At 43.3% G+C, this 20,904-nt stretch overlaps 1 protein-coding gene across 1 annotated transcript in view; it reads left to right on the plus strand.

Moving 5' to 3' along the window:
- ppp2r5a (protein phosphatase 2, regulatory subunit B', alpha isoform) overlaps positions 1-20,904 on the plus strand; it is a 76,538-nt gene that overhangs the window by 38,894 nt on the left and 16,740 nt on the right. Inside the window, exons 2-4 of the mRNA XM_029631010.2 lie at positions 4,433-4,629; positions 17,457-17,558; positions 17,689-17,781. Coding sequence (XP_029486870.1) covers positions 4,433-4,629; positions 17,457-17,558; positions 17,689-17,781 — 392 coding nt within the window. The remainder of the gene's footprint in view (positions 1-4,432; positions 4,630-17,456; positions 17,559-17,688; positions 17,782-20,904) is intronic.

Genomic DNA, 20,904 nt, shown 5'->3' on the forward strand with positions numbered 1-20,904 from the left:
CAAAAATGAAAGCAATTGTCTGAGGATGGTGCTGGACCATCTGACATAAAAACAAAAGGAGACAGTTTGACGAAAAAGCTTTAAAGGTAGACTCTGTGAAATGACGTTGCCACAAGCAGATATTGAGATGCAAGAACTTTGCTCTCACGCAGTCGCACTGTATCTGTGCAGTGTGGTAGCCAAAGCACCAAAACAGCGGAGAAGTTGAGCCTCACACTTCAACGCTCTTAGTTGTTGCGGAAATTTACCGACTATGCTGCTTACTTTCTGCATACAAGTCCAAATCCAGGCATGTCACTTGACTGCACAAAACTCAGGACCCTAGTTATGTGCCTTTCTTAGTTTTCAGGCCTCGTGAAACATCTGGCATTTAAAAAAAAAATGCCTTTATGAAAATGACAATAGAACAGTTTTAAAGGTAAACACTGCTTGTTTGAGCTAAAACACTCACCTGTTTTTGTCATAAGAGAGCAGCTATAGGCCTAGATGTAAGTATTATTTTTTGCTTCGTTAGTACCTGAGATTGCTTTATTGACTTTGTTGCCTAACCTGTGCTGGTAAAAGTCAAATGCCAACCCACGTGTTTCTACAGTGTCCTCCTGAATTATTGGCACCCTAGGTAAATACAAAAAAGGCTGTGAAAAACTGTAATCATTGTTTGTCAGCTTGATCTTACTCAACATATCATATGAATCTAACCTTTAATTGAGTTAAACACTTTTTATTTTTTTAACAATTCTATCAAGAAAGTATTATTTTATTCAAAAACATGCATGCCAGTTATTGGCACCCCTAAAAATTCTTATGAACAAAATCAAATTGATGTATATTCCGATTTTAATGATTTGTTAATTTTAAAGTTCATCTGAGTCTTTGGGAACTCCATGACTTCCTGTTTCACTGGGGTATAAATATGAGGTGGTACACACAGGCTAAACTCTCTTTGTCATCCTTCAACATGGGAAAGGATAGAGAACATACAAATGAAATGAGACAAAAGGTTGCTGACCTTCACAAATCAGGCAATGGCTATTAAAAAGGTAGCTACACGCCTGAAAATACCCATCTCCACTATTAGGGCAGTAATTAAGAAATGTAAAACTGGAGCTGTAATGAACCCGCCTGGAAGAGGACACAAGTGTATTTTGCCCCCACGGACAGTGAGAAGGATGGTTCAAGTGGCAAAAAAATCTCCAAGGATCACAGTTGGTGAATTGCAGAAGTAGGTTACATCTTGGGGTTACCAAGTCTCCAAAACTACAATTAGGTGCCATGACCAAGTTATTTGAAAGGGTTGCCAGAAGAAAGCCTCTGCTATCACCAAACCACAAACATGAGCGCCTGGAGTTTGCTAAATGTCATTGGAACTTTGATTGGAACCAGGTTCTATGGTCTGATGAGACTAAAATGTTGTTTTTTTGCAACAAACACTAGAGTTGGGTTTCCATGGTCATGCAGGAAAGATCCTAATTCCCACTGAGAATGAAGTATGGTGGTGGATCTGTGATGTTGTGAGCCTGTTATACATCCAAAGGCCATGGGACCCTTGTTAGGATACATGGCATCATGGACTCCAAGTACCAGGAGATTTTAGGTCAAAACCTGTCTGCCTCTGCCAGTAGGCTAAAACTGGGTCTTCGTTGGATCTTCCTGCAGGACAACGATCCAAAGCATACCTCCAAATCTACACACATGGTTCGCTGACCATACACGTTTCACAATGGCCGTCCCAGTTCCCTGACCGAAACACCATTAGACAACCTATGTGGTGAGCTGAATAGGAGAGTCCAAAAGTGAGAGGACCAAGGACTGAAGGATCTGGAGTGTTGATGTATGGAGGAACGGTCTCAAATCCCTGGTCTTCTCCCACCTTATCAAACATGTATAGGAGACGACTCAGACCTGTTGTCTTGGCATCTTTTTTGTTCATATTTACCTCCGGTGCCAATAATTCATGAGGGCACTATCTACTAGAGATAGCATTTCACTGCACCTGCGATAACATCTGCAAAACTGTACGCGACCAATAAACTTTGATTTGAGTTTGAGTATTCTTGGAACTCACGTGATAGGGAATTATAGGTCATAAAATATCCCGGGGTCAGTTGCCACAGTGAAGTGATTTTACTTTGTGCATGTCAGTTTTGATACAATAACATTTCCAGGAAAATGTAATGATACATTAGCTTAGTGGCCATCTGAAAGAAAGGGAAAATATAAAAATGTTGCTTAATGGGTGGGAAAAGGAAAGACCTTCCAGACGAAAGGCAGTTTCCATTATGACAAGCATATCCTGTTCAGCAATGCCTCTCTTCCTCTCGCTCTGTTCTCGAGCCCATCATCCACAACAAAGTTTGAGTGCTCTCTGACCAAACATACTGCACATTATGTGGTTCAGCAAGCCCGTCACTAACTGAGGCCTCTAAGTGAGTTAGGATGTTGTCAACATGGCACTCTCTATTAGAGCCCGACCAATATATCGATTCACCGATATTATAGGCCGATATTGGCCTTTTACCGCTATATCGGTATGGGACGATAATTCAACCAATGTGTAATAAATAGGATGAAAAAACACATCTCATGCTTATCTGAACACTTGCGGACATTCTCATGATCTCATTGTCACAATGTATTAAATCAACATTTGAAGCATAGTTATTGAACAATTTCTCTTTTGGGTGGCAAATTCTGAAAATTCACTGTGGGAAAATTACACTTTAATTTCCCCGCTGTAAAACAGTATATCGGTATCTGCAAGTTTTGTCCCCAAAGAAATCTGTATCGGACAAAAAACAAGATTAACTTGGGCTCTAGTCACTATTCATTACTCTATTACAGCATTGAACCACAAACACTATGGACATTTCATTACTGTGTTACAGCATAGAACAACCACACATTCTTCCCTGAGTCGAAATACTGTATGTGTCCAGGAGAGAGTTGGAGCTTTAGGTAGCCCTGATTTTTAGATGGTGGTCAGTCAGTCGGGGATGGTACTACCAGAGATATTAAGGAAAGAATGAGATAGGAATCCCATTTGGCAATGAATGCTAAATGTATAACACCCAACCCAGCAGACTGTCGACCAATCGCGTTCACGTTGTCATGCTGCGTTACACAGTTGCTAAACTAATCATCACGCAATCCCTTCACAAATTTAAGAGTCACTGTTCCAAAGCTATACAAATTAGAGAGAACAAGTTAATTATCTCACCTCAGAAAATATTTCTAATTTTGTACTTCTTGTTCACTAAATGCATGCTAATGTTGGGTTTTTGAGCTAGTGCACAATTGACTTCGTTCCACTCCTTGAAGGAGAGCTGTCCTTGTCCCAGAATCGCCGGGAATGCTCCGCATGGCTCATTGACGACGCATGGGCAATATACACAATGGGCATTAATACGAGTTTCCCATCTCCTCAAAAGTGTCTCTGGTACTATGCCTATCATTCTTTTTCAAGGCTTCTTCATCCTGATACCGTATCAGTTAAGAGCCATAACCTTACTGCTAGGCTAGCCCAACACTGTGCTGTACTATACTGTTCTGTCACGTCGTTTCTGGGTGGCTGCAATAAGTGTTGTTTGTAGCCTGGCAGGGATCAGGTTTGACAGCTCTAATAACCCTGCACACACTCACCGTCTAATCCATAAATGTCTTTATGATAAAAGCTAGAGTGACTGGGCTGGCTCTATTGAGTTTTATGTCAAATGCCCGTTGATTGGAACAACACTGACTACCTCCAACTACCAAGGTTAAGGGCTTGTAAGTAAGCATTTCACTGTAATGTCTACCTACACCTGTTGTATTCAGCGCATGTGACAAATAAAATTAGATTTGAAATTGAATTGAAATCGTATCTGGATCCTTGCCTGTATTTAATGTAAATTATAGTCCTCACATCTGTTTTCACAGGCTGTGTAAGCATTTGGCCTATTACGATTCGAGGTACAGTATGCGTTGTATGGAGTGTTTACTAAAAACCTATTAAAATGTTCCATTAGGATTACTCTCAACTGCACCTATTGTATCAGTGTTCTGTTCTGTGACTATACACATAAGCCAAGTACCTGTAAACTTGTCATTCAGCAAATATCTGTTTGGCCTTGCACTGAGGATGTGAATTGAGGCCTCTGTATACTGTATAGTTTGGCTCTGTTTCAGTCAGTATTGACATCCAATCTGCCCATGAATTTTCATACAGTTTTGTACTTTTCTCGTCGTGACGGGTCTTTTCCTAAGTTACATTCAGTTGGGCTGCCTTGGCAACAGTTACCTGCAGTTTGTGGGTAATGTTGTTTAGGCTACAAACCAGGCAAGCTTTAGTTGACATCGATACCGTGCAATGGTTGTACAGTCGCCCCATTTAGGAGTCTTAAGGCTAAATGACAATGTAGACTAAAAGTTGTTTCCATGTCATCTCTGGTTCCAGATGCACCCTCCACAGAGCAGCAGGAGCTGTTCACCCAGAAGCTCCAGCAGTGCTGCATGCTGTTTGACTTCATGGACTCTGTCACCGACCTGAAGAGCAAGGAGATCAAGCGGGCCACGCTCAACGAGCTGGTGGACTACGTCTCCACCAATAGGGGCGTCCTGGTAGAGTCAGCCTATCCGGAGATCTCAAATATGGTGAGTGGGCACCTTACACTAACAGCCTTTTCACGCTACTGAGTAAAACCGAGCTGAGACTAGCTGTACGGTGCTAGCCTATTTACGCATCCTCCATAGTTGCTGAAATGGACAATGTGAAGAAAATATCCAGACCAGCACAGAACAGTTTGTGTTAGTACAATAGTGTGAAAATGGTATACCAGAAAACTATTTTGTTTTGTCACGGTGAAACAATTAAGCACCCTGTCCCTAACATAGAAGTTTCATCCAGCAACATTGGAAGATTTTCTACTCCGGAGACCGGATTTTATACTCCGGACTCCGACATTGTTTGTCCTAATATTTCTACATTTCTTGTTTCCATTATTTTACTTTTTAGATTTGTCTGTTGTTGTGTATTGTTAGATATTACTACACTGTTGGAGCTAGGAACACAAGCATTCCACTACACCCGCAATAACCTCTGCTAAATATGTGTATGCAACAATACATTTTGATTTGAATCTTTATCCTGGATAGAATGCTTCTACAAAGGAGCGAAAGTGGTCATTTAAAACATGAACTTCAATTGTAATCAGGGTTTGAACGAAGAAGAAAAAGTACTGGGGCTAAAAAGTGGGTCAAATACAAAATAGTAAATAAATATACATTTAGAAAAAGGACTGATTTTGCTCATGGCTTGGTTATCAAAACAACTTTCCATACTCACAAAAAGCTTATTTCTATACAATATTGTGCGTGAATTTGTTTACATCACTATTAGTGAGCATTTCTCCTTCACCAAGATAATCCATCCACATGACAAGTGTGGCATATCAAAAAGCAGATTAAACAGAATGATCATTACACATGTGCACCTTGTGCTGGGCACAATTAAAGGCCACTCTAAAATGTGCAGTTTTGTCACACAACACAACGTCTCAAGTTTTGAGGGAGTGTGCAATTGGCCAGCTGACTGCAGGATTGTCCACCAGAGCAGTTGCCAGAGAATTGAATGTTCATTTCTCTACCATAACCTGCCTTCAACGTCGTTTCAAAGAATTTGGCCGTACGTCTTATGGAAGCTTGTCAGCCTTACCGGGGTCTTGACCTGATTGCAGTTTGACTGTTGTCACCGACTTCAGTGGGAAAATGCTCACCTTCGATGGCCACTGGCACACTGGAGAAGTGTGCTCTTCACAGATTAATCCCAGTTTCAACTGTACCAGGCAAGATGGCAGACTGTGTGGGCGAGCAGTTTGCTGATGTCAATGATGTGAACAGAGTGCCCCATGGTGGCGGAGGGTTATGGTATGGGCAAGCATAAGCTACGGACAACAAACACAATTTTATTTTATCAATAGCAATCTGAAGGAACGTGTATACCGTGGCAAGATCCTGAGGCCCATTGTCGTGCCATTCATCCGCCGCCATCACCTAATGTTTCAGCATGATAATGCACGGCCCCATGTCGCGAGGACAATTCCTGAAAGATGAAAATGTCCCAGTTCTTCCATGGCCTGCATACTCACCAGACATGTCACCCATTGACCGTATTTGGGATGCTCTGGATTGACGCGTACGACAGTGTGTTCCAGTTCCCACCAATATCCAGCAACTTCACACAGCCATTGAGGAGTGAGACAACATTCCACAGGCCACAATCAACAGCCTGATCATGTCTATGCGATGATGTGTTGCGCTGCACGAGGCAAATGGTCACAACAGATACTGACTAGTTTTCTGATCCACACCCCTATCCTTTTTTTTAAGGTATCTGTGACCAACAGATACACATCTGTATTCCCAGTCATGTGTAAACCATAGGATAGGGCTTAATAAATGTTTTTAAATCGACTGATTTCCTTACGATCTGTAACTCGGTAAAATCTTAGAAATTGTTGCATGTTGCGTTTTCATTTTTGTTTAGTTTAGATCTTGAATAGGAACAGCTGTCATTCTTTGAGCTGTGAAATGAAAGGGCCTTAGGATATAACCTTGTTGCGCACTGTACACAGTCGCTATTCTCTGAGCAACCTGGGAGAGAGGCAGTGCTCCCAAAGCCCTCACACACCTTCAGCTCCAGTCAGACCCAAAGATTACCCAGACCTCTTAATCACTTCGCTCATCCTTTTGCCCTTGTCTCAACCCTCACCGCTAGCCATGGTGCCAGACCAGACAGGGAAGGACGACCCAAACGCCCCCAGTCAGTTTCCAGCACTCCTTCAGTTCAGCACTAGATCATCAGGATTCAGGAAGCAACTAGCTGTCTCTTCTCCATGCCACCTTGAACTACTGTCTCTGGCATCCACTGCTTTCCTCTGCTACGCAGTATATATATTGCATTTATTCATTGATCTTGATATATCAATCAAATGTATTTATAAAACCCTTTTTACATCAGAAGATGTCACAAAGTGCTATACAGAAACCCAGCCTAAAAACCCCCAAACGGTAAGCAATGCAGATGTAGAAGCACTGTGGCTAGAAAAACTCCCTTGAAAGGCAGGAACCTAGAGAGGAACCAAGCTCTGATGGGTGTGGCCAGTCCTCTTCTGGCTGTACCAGGTGGAGATTATAAGAGTATATGGCCATTAAGGCCAGATTGTTCTTCAAGATGACCAGTAGGGTCAAATAATAATCACAGTGGTTGTCAAGGGTGCAACAGGTCAGTAACTCGAGTAAATGTCAGTTGTCTTTTCATAGCCAAGCATTCAGATTTCGAGACAGTAGGTGTGGTAGAGTGAGAGAGTCGTTTAACAGCAGGTCTGGGACAAGGTAGCAGGTCCGGTGAACAGGTCAGGGTTCCATAGCCGCAGGCAGAACAGTTGAAACTGGAGCAGCAGCACGCCCAGGTGGACTGGGGACAGCCAGGAGTCATCAGGCCAGGTAGTCCTGAGGCATATATCACATTTTAAGGGTGTGTCAGACAGAATAATTGTTTATCCAGATGTCATTTTATAGGATTTCTATCTAGGATGATCAGCCCTGCATTACCTGACATTTGGCATGTACCATTGCTCCAGGCAGCCACATTATACATTAGCATGTGTACTTATTCTCAGCTTACTGAGAAAACGCTCTCCACGGTTTTAGCTTGTCGTCTAGCTGGCTAGGTTTAGGATATTTACCAACCCATACCAGTGATAAACGTAGCCATGTTATCGACAAATGGCAGTACACAAACAAAATCAAGCTCACTTATTTTGCTAGCTAGAAAGAAGTAGCCTCAAATTCATTCAGAAACAGAGGAAGAGGATAGCTAGCCATATCAAGCATTTCAGTATAGCTCACACTCGGCAGTAGACCCCACAAACACCTTAAAAACGTGCCCTATACAGTAACGGTGAACTCCTTCGTGGACAAAACTACTCTTTCCCATAGTACAAGCCTATCTATAGTATGACAGCATCAGCTCTCTTAAGCCCATGATAATGCTCGGTCTCTGCTGGTGCTGCTGGCTGTTTGACATGCTTTAGAAGCCACAGTAATGGTAGGGACAGCATCCACTTTGAGAAGGAACTTCTTGCTGAAGCCCTAATTCCATTGTCGATAGCCATGGAAGTTCTAAAATGTGTCCCTCAGTAGATGCCCAATTTACCCGCTTCATTCTCATATCCCACTTTTTTTAAACTTTTGTCATTCATCGTGGGATTTTTTTCCGAAGTTAGAGCTGATTTGGCAAAAAACCTCACCCAACTTTTTGAACAACTTTGTATTATAACAATTGATTTAAGAGTTTGTAATTTGGGAATGTTTTCTTGGTATTTTAAGTTACTATTATTATGCATTGAGAAATAAGTGCTACACTTCCTTTAACCGCCCTGGTAGAGCTTTCACATGTAGTTTGATTATTTCGATGACATGCGTATGACGGAATCAGTGAGTTGGCCAAATGTAGCGTTCAGTTGTGCTTAAACCACCTCTTTCACAGGTAATGTGTATGTAACGGGAAGCATCCTGTTAAACTGTGGAGTGTGGTTGAGTAGCTCTGTCTTTTTCTGTAATAGGTAGTCACTCTTGAACACAAAGAAGCCTGGCCAGCCTCAGTGACTCACTCACACAGCGTTTACAGTGCCACGGATACGGACTCACTCTGCGGCGCTGCCAGGGAAACTGCTGATTACACACGGGGATAGGTTATCATCAGCACATCCTTAGCTATCGCGGCAAGTTACTTGTGTGTCATAGGTAATCGTGTAGGCATCCTTCCTAGGAGGACCTATAGATTTTGATGTAGCAAATCGATAAACATGCACATCCAGGGACCGCTGCTTGATTATACTGCTGGATAGGTTGTTGACTTGCCTGTCTTGAGTGTTGATTGCTCTCTACCTGTAGAGTAGCCTCACAACTGGGCATGTTAGGGTTAGTCATTAAAGTTACTCTCACCAACAGCACCACATCGATCAGTGCTATTTATCTGGAGGCCGAGGGCTGCCCTGAGTGAGAGGAGGAACCATGGTGGACAGATGGGCAAGGGTGTCCTCGGGATTCTCCATTCTCTGCATCCCATGATAATGAAGTGGTGGGTGTTGAAGTGCAGTCCATTATGCCTGAGCCACAGCGACCGCTTTGATCATTGAGGCAATGGAGAGTACAAACAGGTAGATCATAAATGTAACCATGGCTCTCGCTGAAAAAAGCATCTGCCCCTGGGTGCTGATAGATGAAGGGTTTAGCCTCTAGTTGCCCACTCTGTTTGACACACGAGAAGTGTAATATGAAAGACAATCTTTACAGCTGCACAGCTGTCTCAGTTCAAGGTGAAGAATGTTTGATTGACTTCATATTGTGTAGGCCTATGATTTTGCCGCCTTCTTTTGTCAGCGATGAGGATGGGAGGACCGAGGGCTTACGCTGAGATACTTTCAGAGCTCTGATTTACATTGAATTCTGTGAACTCTGGCATTTATGGTATAATAGGTCCATTAAACTACATCTATAACTGGATGATTCATCTCTATCCACACCTTCTCCATCCTTTTCCTGCGCCCTTTTACACTTTTGTACAGCACCCTTTACTTTATTTCACTCTCTCAAATACACACCACACACAGTACAGATTTAGCCTGGTCCCCCGCAGATACCACTGAGTGGGGCGTCACACACACAGTCCCTCAATGACCCCACACAGAGCTTAAAGCCTTCTGGTGCCATTAGTGCATTTCACTTAGTTATCGACCCCAACCCTGGCTAGAGACACACCCCGCTTCTCTTTCTCTCTTATTTGCTCTCTCTACCATACACTCTCCTGTTCCCTCTCCTTCATTTCTTTCCTTGTGTTCCCAATCTCCCACTGTGCATTTTGACATGTGTGCTGTCAAATAATAAGTCATGTCCATGCAGGGGGTAGTCAAAGTACATTCATGGTATGACACCCTATTTTCAGACTAACACAATCATATATGAAGGAAAAAAAATATGCAGGTATTTCTTCTGGAAATTGAAAAGGGGCTGATGTTACAGTAAATCAATTATTATACAGCATTATAACATTACAGCAAGAATGGCTTAATGCTGCTACAGCAGCACAGCAAGAATGAGCTAATAGTGCAACAGAACAGAGCTAATAGTGCAACAGAACAGAGCTAATAGTGCAACAGAACAGAGCTAATAGTGCAACAGAACAGAGCTAATAGTGCAACAGAACAGAGCTAATAGTGCAACAGAACAGAGCTAATAGTGCAACAGAACAGAGCAGAACAGAGCTAATAGAACAGAGCTAATAGTGCAGAACAGAGCTAATAGTGCTACAGAACAGAGCTAATAGTGCTACAGAACAGAGCTAATAGTGCTACAGAACAGAGCTAATAGTGCAACAGAACAGAGCTAATAGTGCAACAGAACAGAGCTAATAGTGCAACAGAACAGAGCTAATAGTGCAACAGAACAGAGCTAATAGTGCTACAGAACAGAGCTAATAGTGCTACAGAACAGAGCTAATAGTGCTACAGAACAGAGCTAATAGCAAACAGAACAGAGCTAATAGTGCTACAGAACAGAGCTAATAGTGCTACAGAACAGAGCTAATAGTGCAACAGAACAGAGCTAATAGTGCTACAGAACAGAGCTAATAGTGCTACAGAACAGAGCTAATAGTGCTACAGAACAGAGCTAATAGTGCTACAGAACAGAGCTAATAGTGCTACAGAACAGAGCTAATAGTGCTACAGAGCTAATAGTGCTACAGAACAGAGCTAATAGTGCTAGTATTTGTGTGTGTCGCAGTGGTTGTTATCAGCCCGGGCAGTTGTCTTGAGGTATTTGGCGTCAGGGCGGGATGAGTATCACACTGTTACTTTATTTCCCGCCTGGCAGCCCTCCCTGGAATGTGGCCCATGTGACACCACCAGCAGCCAATCAGTTGCGTTATACCAAGGCTAGAGAAATATGCCTCTGAGTGAGCCCAGGGAAAAAAACTCCCATTTTCTTTCACTGGCTTGTTTGGGATCAGCTGGGCATGTTCAACACAGGGTGGTGAAGATAATGCACCCAAAGCAGTGATATGAAGCTGTGTTAGCTACTCTCATCTAACACATGAAATCACATCATACACAGATTACATCAGTTAAGGGAGAACCATATAGTTTAGAAAAAAAGAGTTGAACAATTTGTCCTAGTTTTACTAGCCTCGGACCTGTATCCCCCACTCTCCACTTTACGAACCGAAGCAGAATTTGATTGTTCAATGCAAGGTTATTGTCCAATGTGTATTTTTCTTTCTTTCCGTCTGTTAGTTTACTCAGTTTGGTGTTGGGTGTCCCTAATTGAGGCTGTCGGTTAAGGTCCGGTCCTCCTTGAACACCTTAGAGGTGACTGGAGCGTCGTAGCTGCAGATAAAAGGCTTTGTCACCGGCTGTAGTGGGTTGTCTTGCTTCTTATCCCGTATCCATGGCAGAGCGGCCCCACACCTAATGAGATCTGGCCAGCTTAAACCCTGAATGGAACTACACAGAGACTGCGGAGCGAGGCAGGGCTGCACCTGTAGACCATCCAGGGACCCAGAGAGGTGTTATTGAGGTAGAGTAGGTTCCTTGAAGTGACGGACAGGAAATTCAATACCACCCTGAATACCACTTCAAGGCCTGTGTCTTCAAGACTACTCTCTTAGGCACAGCACTACAGTGTCATCAGATTGAGCAGCTTTCATTCTAAATGAGACATGAACTTGGGTCAAGGAAAGGCGAAGCACATACATAGTTATTCCCGAAGTACCTAAACAATTCAAAAGTAATTCCAATACATACTTCCAACAATTTTTCAACACACTATCTGTGTGTGAGTGGCAGGGATGTGTGACTGGCTGCTTATTTGAACACCAGTGGGACTCTGTCTATAGTCTGGATCATTAGTCTCCCCCATTCCCCTCCTCCCTCCCTCTTCCCAATGTCTCCTTTTCTCTTCTCCTTATGGTCTCTGTCTATTTTCCTGAATAAAAATATCTGTTTCCAACACACACACGCACACTGTCTCTCTCTAACATCCACCCACCTCCTCCACCAAGGCAGTGAGATGCAAGACGGTGTACAACAGCACCCCGTTGCTTTAGAAACCTCGGCCAGTGAAAGGAACACTCTAAAGCGTTCTTTACACCAAGGAGATCAAAGCGACCCAAGTTGTTAGTTAGCTCCAGCTAATTACATATGGCGCCATCTTTGTAGTGTGGGTACCGTGCACTCTCGGAGCCTGTCGCAGAAGTGGGCTCTGCCTGTCATGAAAATGAAATGGTATAACAGCACTTATGTGTTTAGCGTTGCACATTGTTCAATGGCTGCTGCCAGTGCCATCCAAATAAGGATATTTCATTCAATGTATGGTTCAGTGTGCTCCGTATGTTCAGTGTTATCCAGCCACCTCTGCGGAAGGCCAATTTTTATAGTCAATTAAACTCTAAGGAAATGGTATAGTAAGTAGCAACAAGCTCTTCGGCATCTCAAAAGTTGCATTACTGTCAGCTGAAGAATGTTTTACTCCTTTGTCACCCCTTTAGAGCTGTGTGGCTTGTCAAACTGACAATAGGTAATTGGGTGTTGTCATACACACACACACACACACTGTGCAGAATGGTAGCACTCTTGCCAGCCTCTCCGTCGTCGTGTGTGTCACTCTCCAATTCCTCCAAGGCTAAAAATAAACCTCTGCTGCAGTGATCGTGGTGGTGATGACCTGCCTCCAAACCGAGTCTCCAGCACAGAATTGTAATGGGGAGATGTGGCTGATGCAGAATCCTTAATGGATTTATCTTTGCCCCCCTCCGTTTTGATTATATTATTCTCTACCCTTCGCCACGGTAGATGTATTGAAACATGCTTAGTCATAATCAAGTAAAAGGAAGTTGTCCTCCTCTGTAAATTACTGCCAGTTGTGTTTATGCAGCACAGCATGAATATGATTTGCTCTGCCGGGTCACGATAGTTTTCAAAACCCAGACCCTCAATCTTTTTTAAAAATGTTTTAATAGAGTTCACCTTCTGAACAAACAGACAATAAATACACGGCTCCACTCAGTGTTGTAGAACTTCAGGAAAATGCGGGTCAGTTCAAGACAGTGCTATATGAATACTTCCTTTTCTTTACCCTGTGTCATTATAATCACATGCACCAATCATTTGTAGTCTGAACGATATTATAGCCGTAATATGCTTGTAGCCTACTCAACATTGTTGATGAAATACCAACTGACACGCTCGCCACGCGCATCTGATTAATTCATTATGAATAGGATTCATTTCATTTCATTATTTTACATTTTTAATTGTAACCACAATGTAACAAATAATTAAACTGTGGTTCGAACTTTAGCAAACAAGCTAGTGTGAAAACGTCAGCAAAACAAACATTGTCAACATAAATGTGCGCCTACTTCCTCATTTCCCTCCTTTGCATTCTATTTTCTCCTTGTCAAAAAGGGTGCGTGCCCGAGCAAAGTAAACATTTCAGGACTCCGGTGCCCCTATTTTTTAAATTGTCATTAGTCTCTCTAGGTGATCAGTGCCTATGCAGGAGCATTTCTTTTTAATTTTACCTTTATTTTACTAGGCAAGTCAGTTAAGAACAAATTCTTATTTTCAATGACGGCCTAGGAACAGTGGGTTAACTGCCTGTTCAGGGGCAGAACGACAGATTTGTACCTTGTCAGTTCGGGGATTCGAACTTGCAACCTTTCGGTTACTAGTCCAACGCTCTAACCACTAGGCTACCCTGCCACCCCATTTCTTGGGTCAGAATTTGGTTCTGGCAACTGAATCCCCTTTCAGCTCAAACACTGGACACGAGTAGGACCACAGCACGCTGTGAGCTGAGCGTGTGCTGGGAACACGTTCAAAATGCCACTGACTGAGACTCCCGCCACATGCACCCTCCCCACAGACCGGCAGATAGAATACCAGTGGTTTGGAGGGTTGATGAGACGTTTTGGATAATTGCAGCGAGTCTATCAATGTTATGTCATGGTCCGTACACAGTACAATGTTATGTCATGGTCCGTACACTTGCGTTTTCAGAATGCAACACATTTTTTGTGCTTTTCGTTGTTGTGCGGAACATAATTCTAAGTTATGCTTTAGCTAGGCTACATCTCCATGCACTGTTAGAAATGAGTTACGAGTGCTACATTTCTATGTAAACAGCCCACAGGCCTCGCAAATTCTCTCTAACACACAGACACGTATACATGCGTTTGATATATATACACACACACACACACACTACTCCGGATTGTAGGGGTTAGGTTACCTCTGCGAACAGTCATTAGATCATACAATGGTTTTACTCTTCCTACAGTGCCTTCAAAAACTATTCACAACTGTTTTTTTGCACAATTTGTTCTTTCATAATGGGATTCAAATGGATTTAATTGTAACAACAAAACAAATGGGTTAATCTACACAAAATACAAAAAAAATCAGTCCATTCAACTTATGTGACTTGTTAAGCATTTTTTTTTTTACTTCTGAACTGATTTAGGTTTGTCATAACAAAGGGTTGAATACTTATTGACTGAAGACATTTCAACTTTTTAATTTTTAATTAGTTTGTAAACATTTCTAAAACATAATTACACTTTGACATTATGGGGGTATTGTGTGTAGACCAGTGACACAACATGTCAATTAAACCCATTTGAAATGTGAATACTTTCTGAAGGCACTAAGTAATCTCTTTTATTTGTGGTACCTAACTTTGAATGCTGAATTTAAACCGTTCTGTGAGTGTGTTAGTCAGGCCTTCTTTATATGTTGGACATTTTTGAGCGGACTGAACAATACAATAAAACTGTTTCCATGCATCCTAGAGTAGATTCGATTAGGCCTGTCTGTAGTTTCTAGTTTTTCAACAAACTTGTCTTTCAGTCCCAAGATTTTGAGGAGTGCCGCATCTCCCTCTTCTCTCCTTCAACCCTCCCTGTATGTTTGGATTGTTCTGTGGCTGTGTTCATGATAAAGCACCCGCACAGCAGATATCAGCCTACTTATCATCCCTCACTCAGCATATTAGTGGAGTAAACTGCTACTGTTCTCTGGGTATTAATACATTGATAGGAGACTTGCAGCTTTCATCTCCCTATATGCAAGGGAAGTCTCCCTCTGTTTCCCAGCTGCAGTGCAAGCTGTACACGTCTACATTGGGGAAAAAGATGTGTAGCTGAAATTGTAATTCATTTTCTGTCTTTGTTTTGATTATAAGTTGGTATTGATATGCAACCTGGTCACTCACTACTAATTTCCTAGATATCTTAATTTCTCTATAAAGGCCTAGTGGGCTAGTTATTCTGCAATGTATTTTATACCATGTCTGTTCTGGTAGTGCTACCATAATACTGTGTTGATTGCTGAATTGATGTGAACACTTAAAGGCCATCCTCAATGGGGAAAAGTAATCTTGTCCTAGCGTGGGGAAGGACATCTAGAGGCCTGCACAGGCATGAATTTTAAGCCCTACCCATGCCCCCGACGTTCAGGCCCTACCCATGCCCCCGACGTTCAGGCCCTACCCATGCCCCTGACGTTCAGGCCCGACCATACCAATGCCAATGCCCCCGACGTACCCCGGCCCCATTGCTTCTGCCAGATTTAAGGCCCTGGCCGAAATCAGAAATAACTTCATCCATTAGTAAATTCATTAGCTGCTCCTATGCCTGTCATTGCTCTCTATGCACAGCTCGCTCTGCATGCACTCTGCCCATGACGCTCGGAGTCTGAGTATCCATAGCAACGGCTCTGCTTGGGCTGCTCTGCTCAATGAGGAGACATGAGAGAGCAGTTAGCTACTTTGTCACTTTAAACTCAGACAACTCAAGTAACATTCTTTTCTTTGAAATAATCTCTCCTGTTTTATATTTGATGAGGGTGAAGCACTTCTGACACAATGTTGTGATCTTGGTCAGATATGACTACTGTGCATCACAGCACAAGCAAATGGCTCAACTTCAATATGTTAGTGATCAAATTAGTGATACCCGAGCCCTGCCCCTACCCTAGTTATTGATTTTTTGAAAATTAAACGGGCCCTACCCGATGTATAATCTAAGGTGCTGTATCACATCCGGCCGTGATTGGGAGTCCCATAGGGTGGCTCACAATTGGCCCAGCATCGTCCTGGGTAGGCCGTCATTGTAAATAAGAATTTGCTCTTAACTGACTTGCCTAGTTAAATAAAGGTAAAATAAATGTTAAAAATTGAGGTCTGGTAGCAGAGCTCTAAGGGCATCCTGTTCTGATGTCCTGGGAACACCCATCATCCCAGGCATTAAAATGCATTGATTGAATTATGAGTTACACCTACCATTACAAATGTCTCTAAACGAGAACTTTCTCACCAGAAGTTGTGATTAAGAAGCTAGGCCTTTCTGTTTTTTTTGGGGGGGGGGTTTAAACCCCCTTTTCTTGGTATCCAATTGTTAGTCGTTACTATCTTGTCTCATCACTACAACTCCCGTACGGGCTCGGGATAGACGAAGGTCGAAAGCCAATGTCCTCCGAAACACAACCCAACCAAGCCGCGCTGCTTCTTTAACACAGAGCGCATCCAACCCGGAAGCCAGCCGCACCAATGTGCCGGAGGAAACACTGTGCACCTGGCGACCTGGTTTGCGTGCACTGTACCCGGCCCACCACAGGAGTCGTTGGTGCACTATGAGACAAGGATATCCCTACCGGCCAAACCCTCCCTAACCCGGACGACGTTAGGCAAATTGTGCGTCGCCCCACTGACCTCGCGGCCGACTGCGACAGAGCCTGGGCGCGAACCCAGTGTCTCTGGTGGCACAGCTAGCACTGCAATGCAGTGCCCTATACCACTGCGCCACCCGGGAGGCCTAGGCCTTCATCTTAATTTCTCTGACTAAATATAGGACACTTGAATCTCCTGATGTGGTCATATTACTGGAAAACTGTTTAAATAAGTCCGGGATAAGGAGGCTAGGACTATCATGAGGCTTTTAAGGAAGTCGACAGCAGCTAGGCTTTTGGCTATAAAGTTTTCCCTCAGGACATCAGCAAATCCACAGTGTGTAACTTTTTAATGTAGCCTAGTATTCTTAGACTTCAGTCTGATTGTTACAGCGGGCCAAACTGCATTGGACATGAAATGCCTTAGGAAATATCATTCTGGTTATTCTTTCATGATGTATTGTATGAGTGGAAACCTAATGAATAATAAACAGTGTATTGTGTAATACCTCTTGTCTTGTAATATGTCTTGTGACCACCTGTTTAATCTTTGAATTTCATGTAGCTCTCCAAACCTAAGGTCGAAGTTGACTATGTCCAGTGGGTAAAAGGTTGCCGTTTGTCCATGTGCTTTTGCGTCAGTTTTTTTTGTTGCAGTTTTAGTGTGTTCATGAAATGCCCTCTTGTTCACAGATCTGCACCAACATATTCCGGACTCTTCCGCCGAGTGAGAACCCTGATTTTGACCCAGAGGAGGACGAGCCTACTCTCGAGGCCTCATGGCCACACATACAGGTAAAACCACGTCACTTCAACTTGACCTCATTTTAACTCTACTTTTTTTTTTTTACACGTGTTATATCTGGTATTATGCGCTATATGTATATTTCATTTGGCTCAGATTTAATTTGTTGACTTTTCCCAGCTTGTCTACGAGTTCCTCCTGCGATTCTTGGAGAACCCAGACTTTCAGCCCAGCATCGCCAAGCGCTACATTGATCAGAAGTTTGTGCTGCAGGTAAGCGTTGCAATCTGATGTCACCCGTCAATGACCCTTATCCCCTCAGATTTCAGACCATTGTCAGTCAAATGGCCACGTGACATCGCCATCAGCAGGGGTGTGTGTATTCACTAGGAGGCAAACGGGCCAAAACATTGAACTTCCAACGTCCAATAAGAAAGTCTTGTTTTCTGTTCTTAACGTTTTCAGTTGCATACACCCCTGGTTTGACAGTGTTGTTCAAAGCTATTGTATTAATTACCAAATATTGTAGAGACTTTCATTTTCTGTTTACTGATGTCACTGTCTGTTCTCTGTGGAACAAAAAGGGTGCACACAGAAACAAGGCCAAACTAAGTGAAGTCAAGAAGACAGACCTGGCAGCCTGACAAGCCTCAGACTGCCTGCTTAACATCTTATCTTCAAAAGACTCCAGTACAATACATCAAACACCAACCATGTTTGAATAATCATTTGGTAGATGAATCTGTTTTGTTAAAGTGGTCATTTTGATTTGGCTTTGAACAAAAGCGGCACTGATGTGCAATTCCGTTTTGCGCTCCAGAGCAGAAAGGTCAGAGTATGACCGACCTGAAAACAATGAACATGTTTGATTGATTATCTCTCCTGGCAGTTATCAAAGCCTGTTTTTTTTCAACATTACATCCTGTGAAAGTTAGTTTGGAGCATAACATTTTACAAAGAGTACATTTCTTCAGTGTTAGTCTCAGTATTTAGCCTAGCTTCTCACGGGCACATATGCCCTGGTCCCAGATTGCCCGAGTATGTCTCAATGGTATTTCACCATCTTAACGTCCCACCTTGGGTCGTATTCATTCGGCACCAAAAGGTAGAAAACCGACTGAAACTGGAAGAGACAACTTGACATTTCCGTTACAAAACGTTTTGCTGCAGTGTGCCCTAATGAATACGACCCCGTCTCACCCTTGCTGGAGTTCTTCAGCGGTAACCTGCTGTGCCGTGCGTATTTATCGAGCCGTCCTCCTCTCCCTAGAGCGAGGGAATAAATGGGGACGAACGCTATGGCCTGGAATGTTGGCTGAGCTGCAGCATCTGAGGTGCTCTGGCTGAGTTTCCATGATGCGAGTGGTGAGTGGTGTCGTGGGGAAGTTTTAAATAGCACCCTATTGTTTACTCTGTTGGAAGGGAAAAGGGGACTGTGGTCGGAAAGAGGCTGGTGAAGGGGTCGGGCTAAGGGGGGACAGAGAGGACAGGCCCTGTTTTTTTCTGTGGTTTTATTCTCAGTGCTCTCTCCTGTTTCTCTATGACTGTTGGAGACAGACCTTGACATGGGAGAGGGACTGTACAATCAGTTCACATGGGAACGTTAGTGTATTTATAGCCGAATGTATTTCATCAGGTTGAACTGTCAGGACATATTTTATGCACAGTTATTTATTAGGGAAATTGCACTCTCTGTGAATGTAGTAATCTTTGAAATTGTGTAGTACGTGCAGGGGGGAAGGAAGTACAGCCCTGTCATTACCAGAGTTACGGAGGTGTTGTCACCATAGATCGGCTTCCTGTCGCTCTGCTGATGCTGGACAAAAAACTCCTCAAAACATCCACATGAAAGCCTTGGGTGTCGTACTCCCAAATATATTCAATCAGTTTGAAGATATTAAAGCATAATTTTAAATGTTTCCAGGTGATGTACATATTGCGGCGGGCACTGGTTTTTCTCCCAGTTACTGAATGCCCACTAAAGAATGGAATACCTACAATTGTACCATGATATTTGATTAGAAAGCTCTCTTTCAAAGTGTTTTGATATTTAACAAGGAAGCCTTTGAGTCCAGATCTTTATGTAGCCTATGTTTCTTGTCTCTGGATGTGTCACAGATAGTCATCATGCAGAGCTCATTGTGTGGTTAGTGGCTGCTGCTGTGGTATGATCATAATGACCGTGTCTTCACTGTCAGCTATGTGCTTGTCAGGGCAGCGGGTCTGGGAGAGGGCCTGGTGGGACAACATGGCAGAGGAAACACTCAACACATTCTGTTTTGACTGGCTGACTGGTTGATTGGTTGGCTGACTGACTGGCTGGCTGGTTGACTGACTGACTTGCTGAAGGGAGTGAGGAGTTATTCTCACCAGCCCCGCCCATTTCCTGAAACTGAACAAACCCTTTGCTGTTGAACAAGGCTTCTAGTCACTTGAAAAGATGCTTTGCTAGAACTGAACTGAAACCTATTGTGAGTCATGCATTCAAATTACAGTGACACTCTCTCTCTTCCCTTGTTCCTCGCTTTTTACTTTCTGTTTGAACCTATATCTGTCTCTGTATACTGTGTATGTCTGTGCAAGCACAAAATGTTGTACCCTTAAGTAGTGTTAAACAGTATTGCCTCTGCTTCCTGTATATAATACAGGTTAGGCTACTGACTGTAGAAAGAGGCTGTTTGCAAGTCTAATCCCAATCATTAGATATATGCTGTGAATCCATTAAGCCCTGTGTTGTCAAAACAACAATACTTAGTGACAGAGGTCTCTCGACCTCCATACGTTCTCTCTATGTTCTCCCCCCTAATGCACGGTTAGCCTGTCCAGGCAGAGCTCTCTGTGAGGGGTCTGGCTGTGACGGTCTCAAATGGCACCCTGTTCCCTATAGGGAATCCCATAGGGCTCTGGTGGAAGGTAGTGCACTGAATAGGGTATAGGGTGTTATTTCCGATGCAGCCCGAGTCTCCGATTGAACTATTCTCATCCAGGTGGGATTATTATTAAATGGCGCCGTCACGTCATTGGCACGCAGCGAAAGGAAGAGCGCTCCAGGGGGGGATGTTTTTACCTTTGAGCACAGACTGAGGCTTAGCCGGGGCAGAGAGGAAGAGCGAGGAAGTGCTGGTCACAACCTCCCCGTGGATACACCCCAATTATTTACGTAGCTACTTCAGACCCACTTCCTCCCTTCCTCCCTCTCTGACTTCTCAATCAACATACTGCACACAACTAAAGTGTAGACTGTACGCGCATTGCAACAAGCCCGTATTAAAAGTCTCTGTCTAGAGCTCAAATGCATGCATGCACACGTGCATAGTGTGTACACACAGCTCACAACGGGGTGCGACGATTGCTTTTCTGTCACGTAGTGTCAAGCTCACCTGACACCTGAAAGGC

The sequence above is a fragment of the Oncorhynchus nerka genome, linkage group LG24 (genome assembly GCF_034236695.1).
Source record: "Oncorhynchus nerka isolate Pitt River linkage group LG24, Oner_Uvic_2.0, whole genome shotgun sequence".
Classification (NCBI taxonomy): Eukaryota; Metazoa; Chordata; class Actinopteri; order Salmoniformes; family Salmonidae; genus Oncorhynchus; species Oncorhynchus nerka.